Raw genomic sequence first — 25,542 nt, forward strand, 5'->3', positions numbered from 1 at the left:
ACGTTCCCGGTCGAGAGCCCGGGGTGGAACCCGTAACGGGGTTTGAGTATCTATATGCAAGTACAATACACAATGCCCCTCGGGTTGATGGACTAATTAAATTCCAAAATAGTGATATAATATGTATATATGCTCTGCACATCATATGATGCAAGCTCTGGGGGCAAAACTATGGTCGAAAATATATGCAGATCCCTAGCACGATGCACGCAAAATGTACCCTGAAGACGCCGGAATCACACCCAATCCCAACCCCCAATACCCCAAGCAAACAATGTACATGTCCCAGACGCCAAACTCAGAAAGGGCATCACAAGACCTCGTGAATATCAATTATGTCCACCTCCCAACAATGGTGGCACTGGCCGATCTCTTTCACACACAGACGACACAACGCCTCCCTGGAGTCCAAGAGACGGTAGAAATGTTGCAGGTATGTCCGCCATCCCAGCCAGTGTCCGCTTGTCCGGTTCGTGAAGAAAGTATGTAGGGTCGTATCAACAGTTTTAAATAACAAGGCTTTGAAAGAAAGAACGGGACGATATCTGATAAATTGAAGGCGGATATGGTTGGCAAACGCTGGAAAGTGGTCAAGCCTCCAGCTAGAGCGCGGAATTACTGCCGCCGATTGCATTGGGGCTGCCTCACCTCGCGGAAGGACGGTAATTGCCAGTCTTTCCTAGACGGAGCAGAAGTCCCGCTCCAGGTGAGAACCGGATCTCTGTAAAGATCGGCAACGCTCAGTAATGACTGTTGGCTTCGAGTGCGAGACTACCTGCCATCATTCCAGCCATGCATCTTTCCATTCGTTCCCGGTACGTGTTCGTAGACTGGCTGCAGCAGGGCGGCCGCCTGGACTGTTGACTGAGAAGGCTGGGGAGGGCCGGTACCCGATCGCCGTCTTCTTTCTCTCTCAAGGGGACCGGGGAGCTCGGGTTCTGCGTTGCGGGCGCGGAAATTGCGGTTGAGAGTGTTCACCCAATTACCGCCCTCCTCATCTTCACCCAACCAGTAATTGCGGCCGATGCTGATCATGATACGTCCCAGCTTACCCTGCCACCCTTGGCCATCGGGGCTGTGCGCCGAGAATGGTTCCCGATCGATGTCAGCGATACTAGCCACGCTAGCGATGGAGGTGTTGCGGCTGTGGGTGGGAAGTTGAGTGTGTCGCGGCACGGCGACGTAGAGACGGAGAGCCTGTCGCGCGAAGGCCAGCATGACGAAGACAAAGTAAACGCGAATGGTCCACAGCAGGCAGATGAAAACGATGCTTTGGAAGCTTTCGGGCTGGGACACGGCGTTGCCCAGGGCATCCGATCTCCTTGCATAGGGATCGGCTTGACCCTTGTGCGACGAATCGTACTCTGGACTGGTAAAACCAGCGGTTTGCGCGATGGTCTCCGCGCCCGGTCCGGAGGCGCTTCCATTATCGTAATGTTGGGCTATAACGAGGAACCATGTCACCCCGAAGGCGGTGGTGTAGGCTGCATTAATGATACTGTCGAGAACGTAGAGCCAGGCGAGCGCAAGACATTGCAGGGGAGACTGTTGGCGAATATGAGGGAAAAGATATGTGACGAGACCCAGCGCGAGGAGGGAGTAAAGGTACATCGACAGCTGGACAGGTGAAAGATGGTAGCCGGTCAAAAGGGCGAGCAGGCCATAAAGGCCGCTGATTTTGTTGAGAAGTAACGATAAAGTGATTAAGGATGCACCGGTCTGAAGACTCATGACATAGAGAAAGGTCTGTGTGTTGCAAATCCGGACCAGCCGGGATTGGGTTAAGTCAGCTTCAATTCAAGAAGAGAGCGACCGGGGCAACGGAGGCAGGCGGAACTCCGTAAAATTTCACCACTAATGCGATCAATCGATAAATAGGAACATACCTCTGGCCGCGGGATGCGGAGGAGACGGGTTGCAAACCCCATGATGTTGAATTTGAGGGGGGAAATGTGCCAGATCGATAAGAGTAAGGTGAAAGGGTGGTGGTGGTGGTTGTGATGAATGGAGAAAGGGAGTGACAAAAAGAGGCAAAGGAATGGAAGGTGACGACGGAGGAGGAAGAGAGTAAGATAGAGAGAGAGGAGGGGGGGGGCGGGCTGGAGAAAGGAAGGGGAGTTTTAACTACCTAGCAGTTACGGTTTTCAAGGTTGAAAGAGTGGTAAAGTGAGAGTCAGAGTGAGCGGAAAGTAACGCTGGGCGCCCAAATTGCGGGTAATTGGCCCAGGGGCGGCGCTTTCTATCCGGTCGGGTCCGCCGATCGCTGCCTTGTCCACTCCTGGAATACTACGGAGCACACTATGTACTGTGTAAGTCTTTAATCGTAGGTCTCTGATCAGTCCCTGCCCCAGCTGGTCCCCATGACGTATCGACACTCATTGCAATCTTTCTCATACTTCTGTGCCTATCTGGCACGAGGTGGCCTGCACATTGACTGATTGACATCGTATCATTGTATTGGTCTCAATTTCCCCTCCTGCTAAGCTGTGCAGGCCACAAGAATCCTCTACCCTGGCTCTGGACTTGAATTATCCACCGCATCCCAAAAACCCACTTCGACCGAGCGGAACTAACCACTAGGCAAACTTTTATGCACATTATGAGTATTCTACTTTCCGCCCACCGACAAATACGAGTACGAGAGAAGGCGTCGTTTACTCCAAGCATAGTCTACTTATGAGTCCATGCCATCCGCCTCGTGAAATTTCACTCAGGGGTTTTTGGGGGCCTCAATTCACTTGCTTACGCCATACAACTTATTGCCGGAGTTGCACAGCAGGAACACAGTGGACTGAAAAGTTAACCTGACCACCGATATATGTCATATGTATTTATTCGAGTCTGGAAAGACTCATTCCATGGTCAGATCGAATTCGATGATCATATGACTATGATTTCGCGCGCCAACTGGGTGACCCGCCACGGTCGCTGTGCAGTCGCTGCGGAGGACTATGGAAGCTGAATCCAAAACAACGCCTAGTCAAGCTTCTATAACAATGGCACATAGATTGATCAAAATGTTCCCACACTACCTACTGAACGCAAGACAAGTCTAATCTCAGAATTCGGCCCATGCACCCTGGTCTTTACGATTACCGGAGTCTTTTTACTTTTTTGAGACAAAGTGACGACAAAAAGGATAGGTCCAATCAAGTTTAGAAAAAAGAATTGAAGCTTGATCTAAACACGCTATTCACTCGAAAGAAGGGGGACAGGAGGAAATGTACATGTCGAGGATGGGTGAACATTATAGACAATATCTCATGCCGCTGCTTGAAGTTCCGGCAAGAGAGTAAGAGAAAAAGTTATAAGAGAAGACTGAGTCGGCAGCTGCCGATCCAGTGATTAGCAGGCGCATCCATCATTAGTCGTGGTCTCTTTCGGGCTAATGTTAACATCAATCACTGGGCAAAGTCAGCAAAGCTATGATCAAGAAAGGGGTTTGGTTCGCGGAAAAACAGACTTTGATTGTCCCCTCTGTTGCTTTCTCCCTCCATACCCGGTAGGGCCTGGGCAATTCTCCGGAAAAGCTGCTTGACGTTGTGGCCGACCTTCGCACTCGTTTCAATGAACATCAACCCATTCTTCTTGGCCTCCTCTTCACCTTGTGCCGTCGTGACCTCCCGCTTGTCGTTCAGATCGGTCTTGTTGCCGACCAGAACAATGATGACATCGTTCCCACGCTCTCCGCGAACATCGTCGATCCATTTCCGGGTGTTCTGGAAGGACTTGGCGTTCGAGATATCGTAAACCACCACGGCGACACTCGAATCTCGAATGTAGGAGGGAATCAGGGAGCGGAACCGTTCTTGACCGGCGGTGTCCCAAAGCTGAAGGCGCACGGTTCTATCTTCCAGGTACATCGTCTGTGTACAGAGAGCACTGATTAGTTTCGGACAACCTCGCGGGCAGGCACACAAGCTCGTGGTGCTATCGGAAGGCCAACGTCGACCGGACGAACGGTACCTTGGACAAGAAGTCGATCCCAATTGTGGCTTGATATGTGTTGTCGAATGAATCATACATGAATCTCGTGATCAAGGAAGTTTTGCCAACTGTAGGAGAAGTGTCAGGGCGAGCGTGGCGAACGGAAAGACATGCGGGGTTGTTTCTTGTCGCGGAGGATATTCGTACCACTCTGTTCTCCCAGGAAAACTAGCCTGCAATCCAATAAGCGACCGGTTCAAGAAGTTACTAGACTATAGTGGTTTGTGCTGCATACTTGAATTTCTTCAAAGGGTTCGAATACGACCCTACACCGGAGGTGGAAGCCATGTCTAGGGAAATGTGGTGGAAGCGGCGAAATCAGGGGTAGCGGAAGTAGGTCGCAGGACCGGTTCGTGATGGTGGGCGGTGGGCGAAAGGTGAAAGGTGAAAAGGAAGGTGCAAGGGAACGCAAGAGTTGTGAGAAGCGGAGTCTTTCGAGAGGCTCGGAATTAATTGACAGGTAGAGAAGAAGGGAGGGGGAGGTGAGGGGAGGAGAAGGCGAGCAGATCAACCCGTACCAGAGGAAGTTAGAGTCTCTAAAGGTCTAATGGACAAATAAGTAGCTGGTTGGACCCATGGGTCCGTCCGGGGAACTTTTGACAGTATGTTTGCTGTTTGCACTGCATAGATTATTAGACTAACTACCTTGACCTTAGTTCCCTCAGCTTAGTACACCGTACTGCCCACCGTAAGCTAGAGTGAGAGTACGGTAGACCGACTGCCCGGATTAATGCCCGGCCCGATAATCACCACCACGGCTCGGGGTCTATCGATCACTATTGAAGCTCCTACTGACTTACTACTTGCGGTCCTTGTTGTTCCCTACTTGTTCCCCCTCCTCTCCCACCCCCCTCATTCCTGAGGCCCTCTTCCTTTTCCTCTGCTCTCGTTGTATCCTTCTTTTTATTCAAAACTATAGGGTCATATCACTCACGGGACGTCCACCATGGTTCTCCGTTATTTCACCGGTGTTGTATTCGTGGCCCTCCTGGTGGTCGGACTATGTAAGGCAACCAACTCCATTAGCTGCATAGAGGTCCCTGAGCCCAACACTAATTATGATCTTCTCCCTACTTAGATTTGCTCCTGACCGGTCAAGGTGAACGATTCAATGTAAGCGACAGCTACACTCGCCGACGGTCATGGTGGAATCCTCGCTAATCCAATTCAGGTCGGTTACTTCTTAGAGTCGGTATCTCCCTACGCGTGGGCCAACCTCGGAATTGCCATGTGCATTGGCTTGTCGGTCGTCGGCGCTGGATGGTATGAGCATCCCCTCCATCCGATTTGGTCATACGTCATGCTGAGAATTGGGCTTTTAGGGGTATCTTCCTGACGGGATCGTCCATCGTCGGCGGTGGTGTCAAGGCACCCAGAATCCGGACGAAGAACTTGATCTCGATTATCTTCTGTGAAGTCGTTGCTATCTATGGTGTCATCATGGCAATCGTCTTCTCCTCCAAGCTCAACCTTGTGGACAATGACGGCATCTTCTCGGGAAGCGACTACTACACCGGTTACGCCCTGTTCTGGGCGGGTATCACGGTCGGTACCTGCAACTTGATCTGTGGTATTTCGGTCGGTATCAATGGAAGTGGTGCAGCTCTGGCCGATGCTGCGGATCCCAGCTTGTTTGTCCATCCAACCCGGGTTCACAAAGGGCGATTGCTAACACTGCGCGCAACAGGTTCGTCAAGATCCTCGTCATCGAGATTTTCAGCTCCGTCCTCGGTCTCTTCGGACTCATTGTTGGACTTCTGGTGGGTGGCAAGGCACTCGACTTCGGTGCCGCGTAAGAGTATAGGATTGTGTAGGAGCTTGTTGTTGGTGGGGATGAATTGTATGACTTCTCTCACGTTTGTCGTCGCTTTTTTTTTATTCTTTGTCATTCTTTATCCACTGCATCGGGGCGTACGGATTCGATTCAACTGTAGAACTTTGTTTTGGCTATGCGTGCGAAATGCATTGTTGGTCTCGCTGCTTTGCCTGATATTGCGACGGGGAAGAGATGTATAGTAATTGGCAGCGGGGCTGACCTAGGAATATAAAAGTGATGTAAATGCATAGTAAGTTTGGAGTGTGTGATGAGTAGGAATATGATAGAGCCTTGTTGCGTTGATGGCCGATTCCGGTTGTCTTACTCGGTACTAAGTAGTGTGTATCTCCGCCCCTCTCCGCCATGCTTATCGATCGCTCTTCCCCGCCGACAGGAGCCATCTCCAATACCTCTCTCTCCTTCCTCGCCTCTCCTCAGCAACAATTTCCTTTCACCATGACCGATACTACCACCCTCAAAGCAGCAATCCTAGTGGTGTCCGATACTGCTTCCCAGGATCCTTCCACAGACAAAGTTGGCAATGCTCTCACAAACGTCTTGTCCACGGCGGGCCCGAGTACCTGGGACCAGCCCGTTATCAAGATCGTCCCTGATAATGTGCTCGACATCCAACGTGCTATTTGTGACTGGACGGATGGGCCAAACTGGGTCAATTTCATCTGTGTGAGTGGTGGCACCGGGTTTGCAACCAAGGATATCACCCCTGAGGTTCGTCTCCTACTGTCTACCCTGGCATTGAGTCCATCGTTCACTAACGTCTCGATCAGGCGGTCTCGCCTCTTATCCACCGCCATGCCTCTGGCCTTGTGTGAGTGATGTGCTTTAACTCTGTATTCCTAGTAGCTATGACTGACTGGAGCAAAGACATGGCATGCTTGCCGCATCCTTGAAGGTTACACCGTGTATGTCCCATTGCGTTGTATGCATGGGTGTCGCTGCTAACAGCTATAAGTTGCGATAATGTCGAGACCCGTTGCAGGAGTGCGCGACAAAACCTTGATTGTCACTCTGCCCGGCTCCCCCAAAGGTGCCAAAGAGAATTTGGAGGCGATTATCAAACTTCTTCCGCACGCATGCAGCCAAACGGCCGGAGCGAACTCTAGAGCCCTCCACGCAGGCGGTATCAAGAAGCTAGAGGCCGAGGCAGGGGTATCTGTCTCGCCTCAACCAACGAGCCATGACCATCATCACCATCACCATCACGACCACAGTCACGGCCACTCTCACGGTCACGGTCACGGTCACGGTCACGGCCACACTGTACCCAGAGCACACACGACTCCTTCCGAGCGGCCACAGTCCAACGACCCGAATGCAGGACCGAACCGCCGCTATCGATCCTCCCCATACCCCATGCTCTCCGTTGATGAAGCACTCAAACTCGTCAGCGAGCACACACCCGAACCCACCATCATCGACGTCCCTGTGACCACAGCTCTAGTCGGGTCCGTGATCGCCGAGGACGTTTACGCGGCGGAAGCGGTTCCAGCATACCGCGCCAGCATCGTAGACGGATACGCCGTAATCGCAGCGGCAACATCAGAGTCTGACCCTAACACCCGAGGTATCTTCCCCGTAGCCTCGATCACCCACGCCAACGAGGGCGGAATCCTCACTCCCTTAGAGCCCGGAACCATCGCCCGGATCACCACCGGGGCACCACTGCCCCCGAACGCCAACGCCGTCGTCATGGTCGAGGACACCGTCCTCGCCACCTCCACTCCGGACGGACAGGAAGAAGCCACAGTAGAGATCCTGACCTCCGAGATCCAACCTGGCGAGAACATCCGCGAACCTGGCAGCGACGTCGCCCTCGGCTCCCTCATCCTCCGCAAGGGCGACCTCATCACCTCCGTGGGCGGCGAGATCGGCCTCCTAGCAGCCACCGGCACGCGGACCGTGAAGGTCTACGAAAAGCCGCGGGTCGGCGTCCTCAGCACCGGCGACGAGCTCGTCGAACACAACGACCCGCGCCAGCTCACCGGCGGGCAAATTCGGGACTCGAACCGCCTCTCTCTCCTCTCCTGCCTCACATCTTGGGGGTTCCCGACAGTTGACCTGGGCATCGCGCGCGACACCCCGGCCGGCGAGCTCGAACACCGCCTCCGGGATGCTCTCCGCGGCGTCGGGACGGCCGCCACCTGCAGCGTCGATGTGATCATCACCACCGGCGGCGTCTCCATGGGCGAGCTGGACCTCCTCAAACCGACCATCGAACGCTCACTCGGCGGCACCATTCACTTCGGGCGCGTGTCCATGAAACCCGGCAAACCGACCACCTTCGCTACTGTACCTTTCAAGCCTTCTTCATCCTCGACGGACGCGCAGCAAGAACGCCAGAACAAGCTCATCTTCGCCCTCCCCGGCAACCCGGCGTCGGCGCTGGTCACGCTCAACCTGTTCGTGCTGCCTTCGCTGCACAAGTTGATGGGCATGGGTTACCGACAGGGCGGATCCGGACCCGTGACGCCATCGTCGTTGGGCCTGCCGCTCGTTTCGGTTACGCTAGCGCATCCGTTCCCGGCCGACCCCAAGCGCACAGAGTATCACCGGGCGGTGGTGACGGCCTCCCGCTCGGATGGGAGGCTCTATGCCACGAGTACCGGGGTGGATGGCGTGGGTCAGCGAAGTTCGAGGGTCGGCAGTCTTGCCAGTGCGAATGCGTTGGTGGTGCTTCGGCCCGGGAAGGGGAAGGTCGAGAAAGGGGCGTTGGTGGAAGCGTTGATGTTGGGACCGGTTGTGGCGGAGGGTTGACTTACCGGTCTCACAGCCTTAATGTGAAAGATTATCTCAAATGTACACATGTCTTGCACGACTGCTCTCTGGGCCTGTTTGTCAGGTGGAATTCATAATGTGCCTTGTACGCAGGAATTAGAGGGAACAATATATAGCCACCCGCATCCGCAGCCCGGAGATACCAACCTACCATCCACATAACATAAGATCGACTCCATTCTATTTGTAGCGTAAATACCCAGTGCAAACAGACGAATCGAGATAGCAAGAACACCTCCGAGAAATTCTATCTACCGCCCAACCAAAAGGAAAAAATAAGGAAAACCAGGACCAGGGTATCAATCCCAAACTCCACCCTCTCTCACAATCCCAATCCGTCATCCAAACTTCCCCTTTCCCTCCCAATTCCCTCCCTCAATCCCGATCAACCCCAACCCCCAAACCCGAAGCAAAAACTCCAACAAAAAGAATCAACCCTTCCCAACCCTCCACCCCTTCTTCTTCTCCGCCCGCAAGACGGGCAACGTGGCCTCCCGTCCCTGCTTCCTTGCAATCTCAATGACCACAAAGCGCACAAAATCCGTCAGCGTCCAGTAACTGCTGTGCGCGCTCAGCATGTTCAGGTACTGGATATTCAACGGCCCGCCGCCGCCGGACAGGTAGTAGTCGATCTGCCCGTTGTCGTTGAGCAGCAGCATGCGTTTCTCGGCGATCTCCTCGCGGGTGAAGTCGTGGGTTTCCAGCTCGACCTGCGTGGGGAGTTTGGCCGTGATGATGGCGGTGGCCGGGGGTGGGAGAGCACTAGAGGGTGTGCTGGACGACCAGCGGAAGACGTTGCCGAAGGAGGACCAGATGGTGGAGGTGGTGGTGGGGATGGAGGCGGGTTTGAGGGAGGCGGCCAGGTCGCTATCGACGGCTGCGTTGACGCGGTAGGCGATTGCTTCGTTTTCGGCGGGGTTAGTTGTGTGTGGTGGAGAGGGGGGTGGTTGGATTGAATTGGATAAGGAGGGGGCTAGGGGGCTAGGGGACATACGGTCTGTGGTGTGCATGATGTTATAGAGATTGTCGACGGCTAAACAACCGTATGTGTCTGCTTCGCCGGCGACGCCGCGGAGTCGGTCATCGCCTTCGCAACCTGGTTTGTCGCGGCCGCGGCGGGGGAGGAGGTTGGCTGCGTTGGTGTAATTGGTTAGCTTGGAATCTTGTCTCAAATGGAGATTGTGGGTGAGGAGAAAGTATACCCTTGTTGAGGAACAAGAAAAAACCCGCGGGACTGCCACAGATGAATAGGTTCTTCGTGTCGAATTCAAAAATGTCTCCATGCACGCTGGTCGTGGAGAAATCGAACCTGGGGATTTTGGTGGGTTGATGACTGAGGATGTCCAGAGCCATCGCACTTCCGAGAGAATGTGCGAGTAGATGGACCCGGCCATTCTGCTGGAATCCGGGGTTGTTCTCGCACCACAGGCGGAAGATACGGTTGGCCTCTTTGACGACGGCTTGGATCATTTTGGGTTTGTGATGCGACAGATAGTATGGAATATCCAACATGACGTCGCTGATCAGGGATCTGACAGCGGGGATCGTCTCCGGAGTGATATCCTTCAGGGAGTAGTGATTGGAAGCTGGATCCCCGGCCGCTGGGGACTCGAGATTGGCCTCATCCAGGGACAGTGTTGAGCGCCAATTCACAGGCAAGGCCATGATCCCGCTGTGTCCTGGACGTACGTGTGGCCACACGGGCTCGCTATTCAGCTCCATATTGATGGTCCTGCGGAAGGCATTGATCGCGTGTGTGAAATGAAAACTTTCCATTCGTTCTGATAGCTTCTGGCCTATACCGTGGATGACGAGGACCAGGTCCGTCGGAGCCGGCCGTAGTTCCTCTATCGCGCAGGCATAGCATACCGGTTCTCCGGAGGTGGACATAGCTCGAGTCTGGGTGCTTCGAAGGTAGTTCCTCACTTCTACAGGGTTCGGTTTGCTGGGATGTAGACGGTCCCACAATCGCCGGCTGAAACCGCGAACTACAGGGATCCCAATCTGTCTACCTTTACGAATCGCACTGAGCGGTCTGCGACCGCGCGAGACAGACGGAAGAAGACTGGGTCGTAGAATCTGTGCCTCCCGCCAGTCAGCATAGATGACGCTCGAGTTCATGAAGGGCTTGACAGATTCGGAGTGCGCCGGAGTGGCCCCAGCAGCGCGGTTCTCATCGAGTGCGAAAGGCTCGTTGTCCGGGCGCTCTGGTTGCTCCGCCAGATGCGCAGTGGATGGGGTACCATCAGGAGCAGCGGCAGCTGTCGACGGTCGGGTTGGGTCCTCTTGGGGCCAAAGCCTGTGCACTACCTTGAGCTCCGCATCAGCGCCGTTCTCGACACAGCTATTGAGTTCGTCCTGCCATGTTTCAGTCCACGGCTTCAGGTAGAGATACCCATCTTCTAGCTTGTTAGCAAGCTCAGTCTCAACTGGCAACATAGTATTCTTGTAGAACCACGTCGCACGGACGACATTGGATATGTCGTGTAATGGGCTCCAATATATCGGCTTCATCTATTGAAGAGGTTACAATTTGTAGATCCCACGGTTCATGGAGGGCACCATACCTTCAGCTTTGGCAATTCGACGAGGTGAAGCCGGGAAGCCCCGACCGGGATCTTCCACTGTGTTTCGTCAATCTCTACAGATTCCTGGCGTTGTTCGTCCGATCCCTCAAGTGATCCCCTATCGATGCTTGTCCTCAGTCCCGAGCGTTTAGCTGCAGTGTGAGCGGTCGCATCCGTCGGCGATTCTGGAATGGCGTCTCTTGAAGAGTTCGACTCAACGGATCTTCCCAATAGACTCTGCGGCTTGTGACTTGGGGCTCTGATGAACGGAGAACCGCTGATACTCGCATCTCGCGAAGTGTTGCCTCGGGAGCTGACGCTATCACCACTGTCGAAAGCTACGTCCTCCGTCCGTAGCACCCCGCTGGGTTTGACTCCGGTGGATTCGATATCTTCCCGACGAAATGGTTCTCTGCCCTTGTAAGTGGCCTTGGTCGGTCTCAAGTTCTCCTTTGTGTTGGTCTCAAGCGTACGTGACCTTTTCCGCGGTCCTTCATGCTCCACCCCGGGGCTTCCGAACTCATTTTTGTATCGACCTCTGAAGGTCTTCAGTGCCTTGTCATCCAGAGACAGTGGAGCGCCAGTGGTCTGCTTCCCTTGAATGTCTTCCAGGCTGGAACTCAGGGAAACTCCCATCTTCTTCTTCCATTCTGGGCTTATTGTTGGTTCTTGCCCTGGTACCAGTATCCCCGAGTTTCTTTTGGAAGCGCGCCCTTCCTGTGTCTTGGCCTTCGTGACCAAACTTTCTCTTCGGGACCTTTGTAGCGACTTCCAGGCTTCTTCCAGAGCAGCGTGATCCCGGACCGAGAAAGGTTGGAGCGGAGCCTTCGCATTGGCGGATCCCTGACCGCCACTTGGAGGGGGTAGCGCAGTCAAGGGGTCATCTATCGGTAGCGGAGAGGTGTAGAAGAACTGAGGCCGTACCTTCGGAGGAGATTCGGAGGCGTGCCACGAGGAAGGATCCGAAGCGTCGGCGGACAGGAAACATGAAGGTCCGTAAGTATGGATTGGAGCGGCCATTGTGATGTTAGAGAGCAGATCCACTATCCCTGTGGGTGCGGCTCGCTTTAAATACAAAAGAACTGGGCGCAAACCAGTCAGAGCAAGCCTGTAGCAGGCTGTGAGCGAGGAAAGATGAAACGATGTGGCACAAAAGAAATTTAGCTTTGGGTGGACGGTCAGTGCAGCGCGCGCTGGAAGGGTCAGCAAGGGAGAATTAAGCACTCAGGAGAGCTTCCAACTGGCAGGTGGCAGGGAATCTGTCTAGACAAGTTCGACGTGTCATAGCGTAAAAGGGAGAAATCTCGGCGGATGCATGATGACAAGCATCCGTCGGAAGGTTGAAGCATTCTCGAATTATAACTAATATGAATGGGAGAAAACCGATGGGGGAAAAGAGAAACAACTTTCCAGTTTCTTGGGATGGGCGGAGGAAGGAGAGAGGATGACGTCGACCCCACGTGAAAGAAACCATCCATCCATGCAAACAACAACCATAACGACCATAACAACCACAACCAAACCACCACCATCGCCGACCGCAACTGCCACCTCATCATCTCGAGTATGACAGTAGTCACGCAGGGAGCCACGTCGGTCATTTGAAGCCGTTATTCGTCTGAGCTAGGATCCCCGATGATGCAATGACCCTGATCCGCACATGATGGCAACTCATTCATTCATTCGGCCAAGAATTCCGCGCGTGACGGATGACAAGGCGGAGAACTTGATTGATTTTCTAGACTTTCATTCGATACGCTTAACAACTCCGTTTTTCGCAAGGAGACATGAAGACAATAGAACTCCGCAGGAAATGAAATGCAAAAGACAGAAATCGAGCCAGTAAGGGCGAATCAACTCCCGTCATCCAGCCAGTGTAGCCCCGTTTTCCCTCACCACAGTAAGTATATTCCAGCGAATCAGCCGCGCTTCATCAACAACAAAGCCTGCATCTGCAACTCCTCAAACTCACGCATCGTATCCAGGGGTGCTCCGAGCATCTCAAGAAGCTTGTGGATGTCATACATTTGCTTACGAATCGCGCTGTCCGGGGCGCAGAAAGTGCGAACGCTCATCTCTTTTGCGATCGCTTTCCAGTTGTTCAGGTTCGTTCTCAGCTGGACTGGGTTGGTCGCGCTACACCCGTTGAATTGGACAGTCCGCAGGTTTGACAAGATCAATTGGCGCTGAGTGGCTTGGTCATACTGAAACTCCACGACTCGTGGGCGATTCTTCGCAGCCCAGTAGTTGGTGACCTTCGAAATGGAGTCCCCGGAAAGCAGACCTCGATTGTGTTGTTCGACGAGGAACCGGTTGGCAACGACACAGATCATGACCTCCAGTTGCGAGTACAGCCTTGCCTGGGTTGGAGCATCCAGAGAAACCGGCACAGTCCTTGCAGTTCCATACCTTTCAGGGATAGGCCCGGAGGAATGGATGCTAAGGTTGACCTTGAAAAGATCACCGGTCTTTTCACAAGAGATGTCAGGACATGGTCTTTCGGAACGCGGTGGTCCACTTACCAGGTCTTCCACCAGGTCTTCAACATGCATCTTGAATTTCTTCCCCAATCTGCGCAAGCCGAAAGACTTGTGGTTGTCACCCGCCAGCTCTCTGAGATCTGCGTTGCTCCCCAGCCAGCCGTTCTCGCCGAAAAGTTTCTTGTGTGACGGCTTGCTTCCGCTCAAGGGGTTACCTACCAGCGAAACACCAGTCAAGTCTGCGGCAGTCGGAGACAGCTGAGGGCTAGGACTGAGCCTCATCAGGACCGTCTGGCTGACTTCGGGCTCAGAGTATGGATGGTAGCCGATTTGATGTCCATGGCCACTGTGGAGTGCCAAACTTGGCGCCTCCAGCACGCAGACTGTGTCATCAAACTCGGACTGGTGCAATACGGGCGACGGAGGTGACAGATCTGATTCGATTCCAACAGGAATGTACTCCGACGAGGCGGATGACTGAGCATCGAATGGAACGGCCGTATCACTAGTTGGAGAGCCCGTCCAGAACTTCATGAATGGTTCGTAAAAGGGATTGAGTTTGGCGATGTCGTCGTATGTCAGGTCCCTTTCTCTGACATCAGTCTTTCAAAAACCAGAGTCAGTTGATCCGTGTACTTACTGTGACTGGAACATGGTATACTGTGGGCGAACCCGGTCGCTCATTTTGAGAATTGTGATCAAGGATACTCGCTAGATGAGAGACTTAAAACCAAGGATTGGAAGACGAGGGCGAGTAGAAGAGACAGCAACATGTGAGTATGTCAAGCAATAAGATCAAGCAGAATGTAGGAATCTGTTGGAGGGGGAGAACTGGGAGATCAGATGCTGGATGGTGTCAGTCATAAGTATCCTTATTGTTCTATTGTTGTCAATATCAAATGTGTTATCATTAAGTGCAATAGTATGTAGGACAATGATTATATCACTTCTTCAAAATACTAGCTAAGGTGGTGAATTCACCCCACCTAGGCTGGGATCAGTGAATAGCTATTATTGATGAAGGACAATAATCTGAATAGGCTAAGGTAAGAACACATCAGGCCAAAGAATCTAGAAAGCTGCAATTGAGACTGCCGAATCCTGATTGTTTTGATGTTCTGGAAATGATAGTAATCAGGCTTGTGTTATGATCCTACTGCTGCCGTAACAGGGCCCACAGTTTATATTGAACATACACTCTAGGTTGAGGCAGTGAATGAGTTGGGGTATAGTTCTTGCCTGCCCTACACTTTCCTGCTGTATATGCGAGTCCCGAGAGCTGAGTATTGAGCAACGTGATGCAGTGTAGAGCATGACTCTGATACTCTCCGTTTCCTCCTAATTCATCCAAATATGACAATAGAGCGTTGATATATTCGCTACCTGAGTAAAGTCTGAACAAACACTTGTACTGTCTATGAGCCAACGCGTAAATCGTATAACTGTTGGTCATTGTTCTGTATGATCCTGAGTTGATAAAACTCGCGTCCAAGCATCGGGTCAATAAAAAAGTGGAGATATTGCCTTGCCTTGTTTATGATCCCGACTAGGCCAATCATGATTGCTACTGTATGGCACGGATTGCTAGCACAAACATGCATTACCTGTTGCGTGCCTGAGGCAGGACTGCGAATACCAGCCTAGCATGGACTCAATACCTAGTACTAATCGCCAGATGAGTCAAACATAGTATATCATGCACCTGCTATTGGCCCTCCTCCGAAGTACCGGGTACATGTCCCATGGGGTCAAGATCTACCGTTAATCCGGGGCCCGAGTCCGTCGGGCCAGAGCTCAAGGCATTGGAGTCGGTAGGCGAGTCAAGGGGAAGCCAATCTCGGAGTAAATTGCCGGGTTGTGGTCGGCAGCGTCGGAGATATGTGGCGACTGATTGTGCCCCAAATTGGAAATTATGCAGTGCACGTTCATCACTTTGTGATATGCCGATGCTCATAACGATGTTGTGAGATCAACTGCAAACTAAGTCTGCCTTCTTGATTCTTGTAATATGCAATTCCTGATATAGAGAGCCAGACTGAGCCTCGAAGCGAGGACATTCACCGACTCCCTATATGGAAATCAACTGCCTACCTACCTTTAACTCAGAACAGTTCGGCGTTCGGCACGACTTGAGCCAATCAGATCCAAGGGATTGAGAGAGGAAATCCCGGGAGAGGCTGCCGAGGAGCAGCATCACGTGTCGTGGCCTCCACCTGCCGAAGTGCTAGCCGTTCCCAGAGTGCGGAGGCTCGGATTGCAGACCGGCAATCCCAGTGATCTCCTCGCCATCCTCCAATGGGAAAAGCGGTCGCCTTCATCTTACTCAGATTGTATTTCTCAGTGTCCCACAATCTTACTCAATTCTCTGGAGGCTGAAGGCCCTCCCCGGCCACAGTGCAGTTCGGTCGCCATGCACCCCCCAGGCTCCTCCACAATCTAGCCCACACTGAAATGCCGTCCTACAACTCCGTTGCTTGCCGCCTGTATGCAATCCGGTGGGACCCTGTCTGCAGCTTTTCAATCAAATCAATATTATTTATACCTCCATCATCCTCATGTCGTTCAATTGGTTTTTTTTTCTTGTATCATCATCATCAGCTCAATACTCACATTTTATCTTTACATCTTCATCCCTCTCCACTCATTTTCCTGGTGGCTGATGGTCTTGAATCCTACCCCTTGATCCCCGAACTACTCACACCTCTTTTTATCCTACAACCACTTTACCACACATACAGATTCTCTGTCGCACAGCATCATGACTCAATCGCAAGAGAAGTATGATATCGTCATCGTGGGCGCTGGCCCCGTTGGCATTCTCTTGTCGCTGTGCATGTCTCGTTGGGGCTACAAGGTTAAGCACATCGATAACCGTCCCGTACCCACCGCCACTGGCCGCGCCGACGGAATCCAGCCCCGCTCGACTGAGATCCTCCGCAACCTGGGCTTGAAGCGCCAGATTATGGCCTATGAGCCCGCCAAGGTCTACGATGTCGCTTTCTGGGATCCTCTCCCCGGCGACCAAGGAATCCACCGCACTGGAAGCTGGCCCAGCTGCCCGCGCTTCATCGACACCAGATACCCGTTCACCACCCTCGTCCACCAGGGTAAGATCGAGCGCGTCTTCCTCGACGAGATCCAGAAGGCTGGTACCACCGTTGATAGACCCTGGACCATCGTTGGCTTCAAGAACGACGGTCTGGACGAGACCTACCCCGTCGAGGTCCAGCTGAAGTGCATCGACACCAATGTCATCAAGACCGTCCGCAGCAAGTACCTCTTCAGTGGTGAAGGTGCTCGCAGCTTTGTTAGACAGGAGCTGGGCATCCAGATCCACCACAAGGATCCTATCTCTTACGTCTGGGGTGTCATGGATGGTGTCGTGAGAACTAACTTCCCTGACATCGAGGTAAGCTGTCGCATCACATCTGAGCCGCGGAAATTGGCATCTGCTAACATCGCATTGCAATTCTCAGACCAAGTGCACAATCCACTCCGATGCCGGTTCTATCATGGTTATCCCCCGTGAAGACAACATGGTTCGCCTCTACGTCCAGATCGCCTCGTCGACCGATCCCGATTTCAACCCCCGCAAGACTGCCACCGCCGAGGAAGTGCAGGAGACCGCGAAGAAGATCTTGAAGCCCTACTGGGTGGAGTGGGACCGCGTGGAATGGTACTCTGTCTACCCTATCGGTCAGGGTATCTCGGAACGGTACACCTTGGACGAGCGGGTGTTTATGGGCGGCGATGCCTGCCACACTCACAGCCCCAAGGCCGGCCAGGGCATGAACACGGCCTTCCACGATGCGCTTAACATGGCTTGGAAGATCCACGCCGTTGAGTCCGGACTGGCTAAGCGCGAGATCCTCAAGACGTATGAGAGCGAGCGCAAGGACATCGCCGAGACTCTCCTGAGCTTCGATAACAAGTACGCTGCCTTGTTCTCCAAGCGTCGCCCTACTGCCGGCGAAGTCGGCGAGGCCAGCCACAACGCCGCTGCGGCCAATGCCGAGGAGGATCCCTTCGTCAAGACTTTCAAGGAGTCTTGCGAGTTCACCAGTGGTTATGGTGTTGCTTACAAGTCCAACGTCTTCACCTGGGACGAGACCCACCCCGCCCAGTCTCCTCTCTTCAACATCCCTGGCGTGAAGCTGACCCCTGGTCGTGCTTTCACTCCCAGCACCGTCACCCGCTTGGCGGATGCTAACTTCGTGGAGTTGGAACAAGAGATCCCCGCCAACGGTGCCTTCCGTATCTTCGTCTTCGCCGGTAAGCAGGCCAAGACCAACAAGGCCATCGCGGACTTCGCCGCCAACCTGGAGAAGGAGCGCTCTTTCCTGTCGGTGTACCGCAGAAGCGACATCGCCGATGTTTCCTTCTTCGAGCGCCACCTCCCTCACTCCAAGCTCTTCTCCCTGTGTGTGATCTATGCCGACGAGAAGAACAAGGTGGACATGGCGGCTGTGCCTAAGATCCTGCGGGATTACCACCACCACATCTACGCCGACGACCTTCCCGACGTCCGGGTTCCTAACGCCAAGTTTGCGGCTCACGAGAAGCTTGGATTTGACCCCGAGGTCGGTGGTGTTGTCGTCACTCGTCCTGACAGCCACATTGCCTGCACTGTCCAATTGGTGGAGGGCAGTGGCACGGTTGACGCCCTCAATGCCTTCTTTGGCGCCTTCACGACGAAGCCGCTGGGTCAGGACCAGCAGGCTAGCCGGCTGTAAGGATGGGCTTTTCGAAGAAGATGTCTGTAATTTATCCTCGGAGATCGGCCTCCCGATTTGGGATCTGATGTAAATAGGTTTCTTGTTTATTTTTGCAGTTTCGGGTTTGTGCTATTGCAGCGGTTGCGACCTGGCATGTTTTGGCGTTGTTGTATATATCTCGAGAATTCTCAGTTTCATTTCCAAGATTTCCAGAGCAAACGTACGCAAATAATTGTATGCGTTTGTCAGCCAGGAGGCTAGCGAAGAGAAAAATGATGTAAAGGCGGCGAAGGCGGCAGCATCGTCTGCCGAAGTGTGGCCCCGCACCAGGCCTGTATGACTTCGTCGTCCTTCCCCAGCGATCTGCCCAACACAGCACACAAAACACAACCAGGAACATCCAGCAAAATGCTCTCCTTGATCCTTTCCGCAGAACTCAACGGGTAAGTTACTGATTTGATCTTCCACACAAAAACCGCCTGCGGGTCTCACCCTCAAGGTTCTCATGCCCTTTTTTTTTTTCTGCCACTCTGCATGACTTAGACCTCTTCCCCGCACCTGACGCAACACAGCACAGTTTTAATGCATGCATCAAAATGGCCTAAACCGTAGCAGCTAACTCACGTAAAACAACAGAGTTAACGAGCTCCGTCCCAAGGACACCGAGGAGGAGCCCTACTACTACACCTTCAAGGTCCAATGCACGGGCTGTCGTGAGGTTCACCCCAACCCGGTCAGCTTCACTCGCTTCGTAAGTCCATCCCCAACTTCTTCGAGGAAAAAGGCACCCGCTCACAGGAAGACCAGGAGCAGCACGAAATCCCGGGAAGCCGGGGCGAGGCCAACTTTGTGTGGAAATGCAAGCTCTGCCAGGTGAGGATCCTTTCTTGCCTTCGCTCGTGAGATGTCTTTTGAAATAATCGCCGATTCTCATGCGCTTCTACTCAAAACAGAAAACCCACTCTGCCTCGATCATCGCGGGGCCCAAGGCCTACGAGGCGAATGACAAGCGCACCGGCCAGAAGGTGATTGACATCGACTGCCGGGGTCTGGAGTTTACCGAGTTCAAGGCCGATGTAAGTGTCCGCCAGTCTTTGGCCCTGTCTGTTGTCTATTATCTCTCGGGGCGTTTTAACTTAGGAGAAACTAATGCGATTTTCTACCAGGGCGAGTGGCTGGCCAAGGGTGTCGAGTCGAACACTCCGTTCACCGACATTGATTTGTCCGAGGAGTGGTATGATTACGATGAGAAGGCCGGCGATGAGGTCTCCATCAAGGAGATTTCCTGGACGGTGGGAAGATCCTAAGTCGATGTCTTTTAGGACCTCGATTGGGGGGGGAAATCATAGGGTTTTCTGTTCTCTCGTGTACATTTGCGGCGTTTTAGCTGAGCTCGACGTAACGTTTGACATAACGTTTGACATTCGGTGTCGTCATTCCCGTATTTTCTGCGATGCTTGACTTATAGTCAGTGACCGTACGAGTTGAACAGTAAAAACCAGGCATCCTTGCAAATTATGCCTATAAATATGTACTAACTCTGTACCAAGCTTAACAGCCTGGAGGAAGGATTAAGCAGCAGAACTTCAAGTTGGAAGCGATACTGCGAAGAGTAGGCGGTGAGCGTGTCTAGCTCTCTGATTGGCTTTCGACAGCCGCATCACATTTTCGCGGTGTCTCCAGCCCGGCGGCCGTCAACTTGGCGACACCGCGATCAATCGCTCGACATCTTCACCTCCCAATCCTCCGGATCATTCATTCAACCTCGTCCTCGACCTCTCTCCGGGACCCTTGCATCTTTTCTCCGCGCTGAGATATATTCTTCCTGCCGCGGGACTCCACCCTCCGGTCCGCCGTCTCAACCCCGAGCTTGCTAAACAGCTAGCATCCGATCAGATTCCGCCGATATGAGTGTACGCACCGCGTTCCTTTCCCACCTAGCCTCTCTCCCACTCCCAAGAAGAGCCTGTCTCAGTGAAAAGCAGTGCTGACTTTTGTGTCTACAGTTCAACCCCGTCAACCCCCGCCCTTTCCTCCAAGCTAGGTATGCGAGTCCCCATCGACCGTCTTACCGTCTCGAGCTTCCCCCCGCACCTCCTCTTCGCATCAGCCGCGCAACCTTTTTCTCTTTCCTGTCGAAGGAATACCCCGCCTGAGTGACGCAGGGTCTAACCATTTGTTTCTGGATATAGGGTCGGCGAAGAGGTCGTCATCCGCCTGAAATGGGGCCAAACGGAGTACAAGGGCAAGCTGGAGAGCATCGACTCGTACATGAACGTGCTGCTGCGGGATACGGAAGAGTTCATTGACGGCAAGAACACGGGAACTCTGGGTCTGGTGCTGATCAGGTGCGTATGGGCTGCCGCCCGGGCTCCGGAGGGGGTGATCTTTCAGACAGAGACACCCTCGGGGCCCAAACCAACCGAACCAGTCCTCTTCTCCAACAGTCACTAACCTTCTATCGCTCAAACTAGATGCAACAACATCCTCTGGATGGGCTCTGCCGACAACGTCGAGATGACGGACCTTGGCCTCCGGTAAAATATAGACGCGGGCGGGCGGTGGTTCTTTCTCATCAATCCATCCGAATCCGTTGATACCTATCTACCTACCTGCCTACCTACCATAAGGGGGAAGGCGATCCAGCCCTTCTATTTTCCATTTTACATATACCAGACCAAAATCGAAAGAGCTTCACCCGATGGGGACCAGGCATAAAAACTATGCACCTGTCTGAACGCAGACCGCAGACAAAGACGTTGATGGGCTTTGGGAGGGATGAAAGGGTTGATCGCGTGGAGGTTCGTCGGATGGGATGGGCGTTGAAGAAGCGAAGGGGGTTTCACCCACTACTTTTGCATTTACTTTATTTGTCTTTCTATTTCTCTTCTGGAATAAGGCGTTCGACTGAATATCATTTTTCGCTTTTGATGGTGACTGTTTTGGCAGAGTTTGTGGGCTCACTAGGGTGCGAGATTGTGCGGAGCTTTGCTGATGTGTTTGATGGCTTGTCTGATGTCTGGCTTTGAAGGTAGAGGCATGGGATGGCCATTTGTGTCAGTAGCAGGATGCCTTGGGCTGTTGTTTGGTCATAGTGGCTAGTTCAGCTACCATGGCTCTCGGTATTTCTGTTGCCTTGACGGCATCAATCTCAGGGCAGATGAAGCAGTCAATATGATTGTGACACTCATGCTCCGATCTGGTTGAGTGCATGCCATGGACCATGGACGCGGTAGTTTGCAATAGTATTCGCTCTTCAGGAACTCGAAATAGGCCATAAGCAGCAGCTGTTATGCATGACTTTGTCTCCAGTGCAGTGCACTCACCCTCGGATGCACCACATATTGTAGGAGAGAGAGAATTGGCGCAGGACAGCTTGTCACGAGACCTTATTTGCAGTGTATCAAAAACCAATCCAGTCCAGTAGACTGTTAGTGGAGAACAAATTGCTCAACTATGTACACTACAGCAGTAAGGATACTAGGTACGATCATTCAGCCTCTTTAGTCTCTTCTATTAAGACCTTCTAGTGACTGAATTTCCTACCCACTCGCTTCCTCTGTGAAGCTTGCTTATTTCTCCCCACATTTGATATACTGCGCATAGTGTCGCATCGATGGTCCCAGTTTCGACAGGCAACCGTCGTGAATGATTAGACTTCGACAAACGAACAGTAAATACTGGTCCTGATGCTAGGTCCTTTATCGTGCCTTATTGAGCTCTGCTACGACCGGGGTGATCAATAGTACTTTCAGCGATGGGTAGGATCTTAAAATTCGTGATGAACTCGTTTAGCCTTGCAGATCCAGAAGTTCTTTTTCCACATATCATATATGAGACACTGATAGCGATGATAGAAAGGAGACCGCAACATGAAGCGTTGATCTGCATGATTAACACAGCTCTCCCGTTGGTCGGCTGAACCATTGGTGCTTTAAAAGCACGAGCACGACTTTCCAGAGCCCGTAGGTTTGCATTGACTTTGTTAAAGACCTGATGCACCTTAGTGTAGTGCATTCGAGGTCGGTGGTACAGTCCAGTCCACAGGGCGGCCAGACGAGGGGCAGAATGCAACTTCTCCCCCGCATCGGCTCTTCTTGGGGATCTTCTTGATACTTCCTTCAACTTCAGGAATTGTCCCTGCCTGATAACATCACCAATATGGAGGATAGCGCGGGAGAGAAAAGACCAAAGCCCTTTTTCTCTCCTCGCACTGACACGTTAACCGCCTCCATCCGCATCACTTCCTCATCCCCCGTTGGAAGCCTGTGCTCATCAGGACTCCATCAAGCCTGCCCTGGCGTCCCGCGGTGGCGACAGCGGATAGAAAGCCGTCGGGTAATTAGAACTACTGCGAGGTTCGAGCCCCTTCTCGCTGAGCGCGGGTTGCCGATATTCGAACAGCCTCGTCTCGGTTGTCCTACTCGCTTTGGAAAGAGTGTCTCTCCAGACACTCCATCGCAGCAAGCCATCATCATCATGCATAATTATGCAGCGGGAGCTCCGCAGTAGGAGCAACAGTGCCTTGTGTTTTGTGGCCGGAACAGACGACGCTGTGCGCCTGCATGCACAAGAAAAAGCCTTTTACGGAACACTTCTCGATCACTGGAACCATGGATGAAGCAGGTCAACCGATCCCCAATGACGATCCACACAGCCCTTCAGGCTCTCCTCCGCCCTTTCCGCTCGCAGGCCCGCAATGGATCGCCTGGTTTCATCTCCATATGGTAAAGTTTGAACCGAAGAGATTGTGGAACTCCATAAGAAAAAAAAAAGTGGAAAAAATTCAATCGATCACCGCCGCTATCTTAGGTTATCAGCGTGCGGCGGCGACCTCCTTTAAAATGGCCCAGGCCTCCGGTGGATGTCCCTTATCGCTGCTTCTTGCCAGACCGGGGGGTTTGTTCTGCTCTTAGCATAGCAATTGATTTTGCTCGCTCACTATGACTTTCGCACTTCCTAATGATATACTCCTCCTGGTTGGGGAGTTTGTGGAAGATCACCGGGACCGCTACAATCTCCTCTTTGTATCCCGTCAATTCAATGAGTTGTTTCGACGCTTGCTCTATCGAGCTGCTAGTCTGAAGAGCTGCGCTCAACTACATTCTTTTCTAGGGGCGCTGCTCCGTCGTCCCGAGCTGGCTCGGGCTGTTCGCTCATTGGACTTTCATGAATGGCAGTCCCGAACGGCCTCCTCTTCTACTTCGTTTGCCGATACTGATATAACACCCTTCACGAACCTGTCTGGAGGTTTCAGCCATTCCGAACAGGAACAAGAACGATGGTCTCAGGATCTCGCGAACGGAGTCGAGGAAGCCTGGATTGCGCTTCTTCTGCCCCTGGTGGGTAATCTCAGACACCTTCGACTGGTCTATCCGAAGAACAACATCTATCTGGATCGCATGATGCAGAGAGCTGTGACGGGAGAAAGGCCATTCCACCATCAACCCACCTTCCGTGTGCTGCGAGATGTATCTCTCAGCCATCTGCCAGATGACGAGGATAGCCGAGGGAGCTTCATGCCTTCACAAATCCTCCCATTCTTTCAATTACCATCAATGCGGACCTTTACCGCCGACTCGGTTGTTGAAACTACGCGGTCAGAAGAAAGCGAGTCGGAGACTGCAGACTCTGAGTACGAACCTGTAGTTGGCTCTTCATCCATCTCCGAGATTACTCTCTGCACAAGCAGTGGTTCCAGGGGTATGGAGAGCCTGATCGCCTCCTGCTCTTCTCTGAAATCGTTCAAGTACCAGCACTCCGACTCACACCTTCTCTCGGAGGGTTACCGACCTTCTTCTTTCTACCGGTCGCTGGACACGAGCAAACATTGTTTGCAGAGTCTGTGGCTTGACAATGGGGGCACCCATCTGCCTTTCACCGTCGCCGGGGCCAACGAGACACATGATGAATGGCTTGGTCCTTTGACCGAGTACACCTCGCTCAAGGAACTCCGCATCCGCCTGCCTAATCTGCTCGACATTCGCTACCAGCTGGACCCATCGTGTCCCCTCACCGATATCCTCCCGCCATCTCTGGAAGCCTTGTATGTAGAAGGATGCAAAGAGAACTCGCTGACCATGCTGGTGGGACAGCTCAAGTCGGTCCTCCAGAAACGCAAGACCCAATTCACCAGCCTGAAGCGACTCGATATCGAGGGCTTCTTCCACGACGAGGAGGATGAAGAGGCGTCTGGCTACCAGGCGTCCGACTCCATGGGCGAGCGATTCATCCGGCCACGGGTGTATGAGATGGCTGAACCGCTGCGCGAGGTCTGCGTCGACGTCGGAATCGACCTCTACCTGCGCGACCGCGACTGCCTGGAGACGATGCGAGGAAGTTAGTGAATGACGTCACCACCTGTCGATTTGCGACCGATACACCGTTAGTTTGCATTGCTTCGATGAATACCCTATAGATGATCCTTTGATTCTATTTTCTTATTTCGGGTTTACTTTCTGGCAGTTGATTTGAGCTTGGATTTTTTAGCGCTGTTTTGGAAGCTTTTCAAATTCATAATGTGATACCTTGGGGCAATGAAAGACGCTTAGATGGCAAACTGAGCCTTGTGCTCCGGCATCTCGACCACGAATTCACTTCTTAAGATGTACTCAGTACAAATAGAGATCTTCTTCTCAAAGATTTTGGATGACATGTTCTGTAGCATCCGCTTGCCGTAGCCTGACAAGCTCGCCAAGACGGGATTGCCCTGAAAGGTGAAGCAGATCGTGTTGTTGCTGAAGGGAAAGCCACCTGTCGATCTTGCCATAAAAATCCGCGATCCCGTGTTTGATAAGTTTTTCCCCGCGGTTTGGGTACATTAACAGAACCTCCCTCATCCACCGACTCGGCTTACCGGCTAATGCACATGGCTTCCTAGACTGAAGAAAGGCATGGCTACTCAAAAGAAACCATCAACCAATGGAGACCTGATCGTGCGATCTTGAGAAGACATACGGGATTTAGGCAGGCGATATTCTTTCCACTCTCCACGTACGTCTATCAAAGTTTCTCATGAGTCGGGCGAGGATACTGACGAAATCAGGACTGGTAGGGAGATAGTCGCTTATCAGCGAGCGGAGCTCTTCTCCCATGATTCAGCAAAGCCGGTGCGAGCAGACTCCCAATCAATCACTGGGGGAATACTGGCCCAGTCGCACTCAAACGTTGCTATGATGCAG

At 52.8% G+C, this 25,542-nt stretch overlaps 9 protein-coding genes across 9 annotated transcripts; 5 read left to right on the plus strand and 4 right to left on the minus strand.

The window, feature by feature from the left end:
* Nucleotides 1-771: 771 nt before the first annotated feature.
* Nucleotides 772-1,928, minus strand: BO82DRAFT_297623 (inositol phosphorylceramide synthase regulatory subunit KEI1; the record flags this gene model as incomplete). The annotated part of the gene is made up of 2 exons (XM_025631954.1): nt 772-1,746; nt 1,887-1,928. 2 exons carry the CDS (start codon nt 1,926-1,928, stop codon nt 772-774), a joined length of 1,017 nt encoding a protein of 338 aa, XP_025486078.1.
* A 1,078-nt stretch (nt 1,929-3,006) lies between these two features.
* BO82DRAFT_10892 (Rab family GTPase YPT6) lies at nt 3,007-4,529 on the minus strand. Its single transcript, XM_025629794.1, has 5 exons — nt 4,223-4,529; nt 4,135-4,160; nt 3,967-4,055; nt 3,464-3,866; nt 3,007-3,404 (listed from the first exon to the last, which is right to left on the minus strand). The coding sequence occupies exons 1-5, from the start codon at nt 4,273-4,275 to the stop codon at nt 3,346-3,348; spliced, it is 630 nt and encodes a 209-aa protein (XP_025486079.1). The 5' UTR covers nt 4,276-4,529; the 3' UTR covers nt 3,007-3,345.
* Nucleotides 4,530-4,789: 260 nt separating this feature from the next.
* On the plus strand, nt 4,790-6,050 carry BO82DRAFT_323097 (H(+)-transporting V0 sector ATPase subunit c''). Its single transcript, XM_025632785.1, has 5 exons — nt 4,790-4,991; nt 5,066-5,100; nt 5,159-5,250; nt 5,310-5,618; nt 5,675-6,050. Exons 1-5 carry the CDS (start codon nt 4,934-4,936, stop codon nt 5,781-5,783), a joined length of 603 nt encoding a protein of 200 aa, XP_025486080.1. The 5' UTR covers nt 4,790-4,933; the 3' UTR covers nt 5,784-6,050.
* Nucleotides 6,051-6,259: 209 nt separating this feature from the next.
* Nucleotides 6,260-8,727, plus strand: BO82DRAFT_348340 (bifunctional molybdopterin adenylyltransferase MobB/molybdopterin molybdotransferase MoeA family protein; the record flags this gene model as incomplete). Its single annotated transcript, XM_025633825.1, has 4 exons — nt 6,260-6,532; nt 6,592-6,632; nt 6,689-6,726; nt 6,777-8,727. The coding sequence occupies 4 exons, from the start codon at nt 6,260-6,262 to the stop codon at nt 8,576-8,578; spliced, it is 2,154 nt and encodes a 717-aa protein (XP_025486081.1). The 3' UTR covers nt 8,579-8,727.
* A 303-nt stretch (nt 8,728-9,030) lies between these two features.
* Nucleotides 9,031-12,186, minus strand: BO82DRAFT_297659 (DDHD family phospholipase; the record flags this gene model as incomplete). Its single annotated transcript, XM_025631956.1, has 4 exons — nt 9,031-9,500; nt 9,594-9,731; nt 9,802-11,113; nt 11,167-12,186. 4 exons carry the CDS (start codon nt 12,184-12,186, stop codon nt 9,031-9,033), a joined length of 2,940 nt encoding a protein of 979 aa, XP_025486082.1.
* A 420-nt stretch (nt 12,187-12,606) lies between these two features.
* Nucleotides 12,607-14,456, minus strand: BO82DRAFT_359655 (uncharacterized protein). The gene has a single exon (XM_025636622.1). The coding sequence runs from the start codon at nt 14,178-14,180 to the stop codon at nt 13,086-13,088; it is 1,095 nt and encodes a 364-aa protein (XP_025486083.1). The 5' UTR covers nt 14,181-14,456; the 3' UTR covers nt 12,607-13,085.
* A 1,732-nt stretch (nt 14,457-16,188) lies between these two features.
* Nucleotides 16,189-18,563, plus strand: BO82DRAFT_323110 (putative FAD monooxygenase). Its single transcript, XM_025632786.1, has 2 exons — nt 16,189-17,055; nt 17,123-18,563. The coding sequence occupies exons 1-2, from the start codon at nt 16,405-16,407 to the stop codon at nt 18,377-18,379; spliced, it is 1,908 nt and encodes a 635-aa protein (XP_025486084.1). The 5' UTR covers nt 16,189-16,404; the 3' UTR covers nt 18,380-18,563.
* Nucleotides 18,564-18,769: 206 nt separating this feature from the next.
* On the plus strand, nt 18,770-20,902 carry BO82DRAFT_407624 (DUF866 domain protein; the record flags this gene model as incomplete). The annotated part of the gene is made up of 8 exons (XM_025639643.1): nt 18,770-18,804; nt 18,998-19,112; nt 19,169-19,234; nt 19,315-19,437; nt 19,528-19,653; nt 20,368-20,405; nt 20,554-20,709; nt 20,836-20,902. 8 exons carry the CDS (start codon nt 18,770-18,772, stop codon nt 20,900-20,902), a joined length of 726 nt encoding a protein of 241 aa, XP_025486085.1.
* A 1,920-nt stretch (nt 20,903-22,822) lies between these two features.
* On the plus strand, nt 22,823-24,998 carry BO82DRAFT_359659 (uncharacterized protein). Its single transcript, XM_025636623.1, has one exon. It carries the CDS (start codon nt 23,305-23,307, stop codon nt 24,703-24,705), a length of 1,401 nt encoding a protein of 466 aa, XP_025486086.1. The 5' UTR covers nt 22,823-23,304; the 3' UTR covers nt 24,706-24,998.
* The last annotated feature ends 544 nt before the right edge of the window (nt 24,999-25,542 follow it).

This window comes from Aspergillus uvarum (genome assembly GCF_003184745.1).
Source record: "Aspergillus uvarum CBS 121591 unplaced genomic scaffold BO82scaffold_101, whole genome shotgun sequence".
Classification (NCBI taxonomy): Eukaryota; Fungi; Ascomycota; class Eurotiomycetes; order Eurotiales; family Aspergillaceae; genus Aspergillus; species Aspergillus uvarum.

Coding starts and splice junctions, on each gene's coding strand:
- BO82DRAFT_323097 (XM_025632785.1), top strand. CDS start 4,934: ATGGTTCTCCGTTATTTCACCGGTGTTGTATTCGTGGCCCTCCTGGTG. Junction 4,992..5,065: donor CCTCCTGGTGGTCGGACTAT/GTAAGGCAACCA, acceptor CTCCCTACTTAG/ATTTGCTCCTGACCGGTCAA. Junction 5,251..5,309: donor TCGGTCGTCGGCGCTGGATG/GTATGAGCATCC, acceptor TTGGGCTTTTAG/GGGTATCTTCCTGACGGGAT.
- BO82DRAFT_359659 (XM_025636623.1), top strand. CDS start 23,305: ATGACTTTCGCACTTCCTAATGATATACTCCTCCTGGTTGGGGAGTTT.
- BO82DRAFT_359655 (XM_025636622.1), bottom strand. CDS start 14,180: ATGAAGTTCTGGACGGGCTCTCCAACTAGTGATACGGCCGTTCCATTC.
- BO82DRAFT_323110 (XM_025632786.1), top strand. CDS start 16,405: ATGACTCAATCGCAAGAGAAGTATGATATCGTCATCGTGGGCGCTGGC. Junction 17,056..17,122: donor CTAACTTCCCTGACATCGAG/GTAAGCTGTCGC, acceptor TGCAATTCTCAG/ACCAAGTGCACAATCCACTC.
- BO82DRAFT_10892 (XM_025629794.1), bottom strand. CDS start 4,275: ATGGCTTCCACCTCCGGTGTAGGGTCGTATTCGAACCCTTTGAAGAAA. Junction 4,056..4,134: donor TTTCCTGGGAGAACAGAGTG/GTACGAATATCC, acceptor CTTCTCCTACAG/TTGGCAAAACTTCCTTGATC. Junction 3,867..3,966: donor GGATCGACTTCTTGTCCAAG/GTACCGTTCGTC, acceptor CTCTGTACACAG/ACGATGTACCTGGAAGATAG.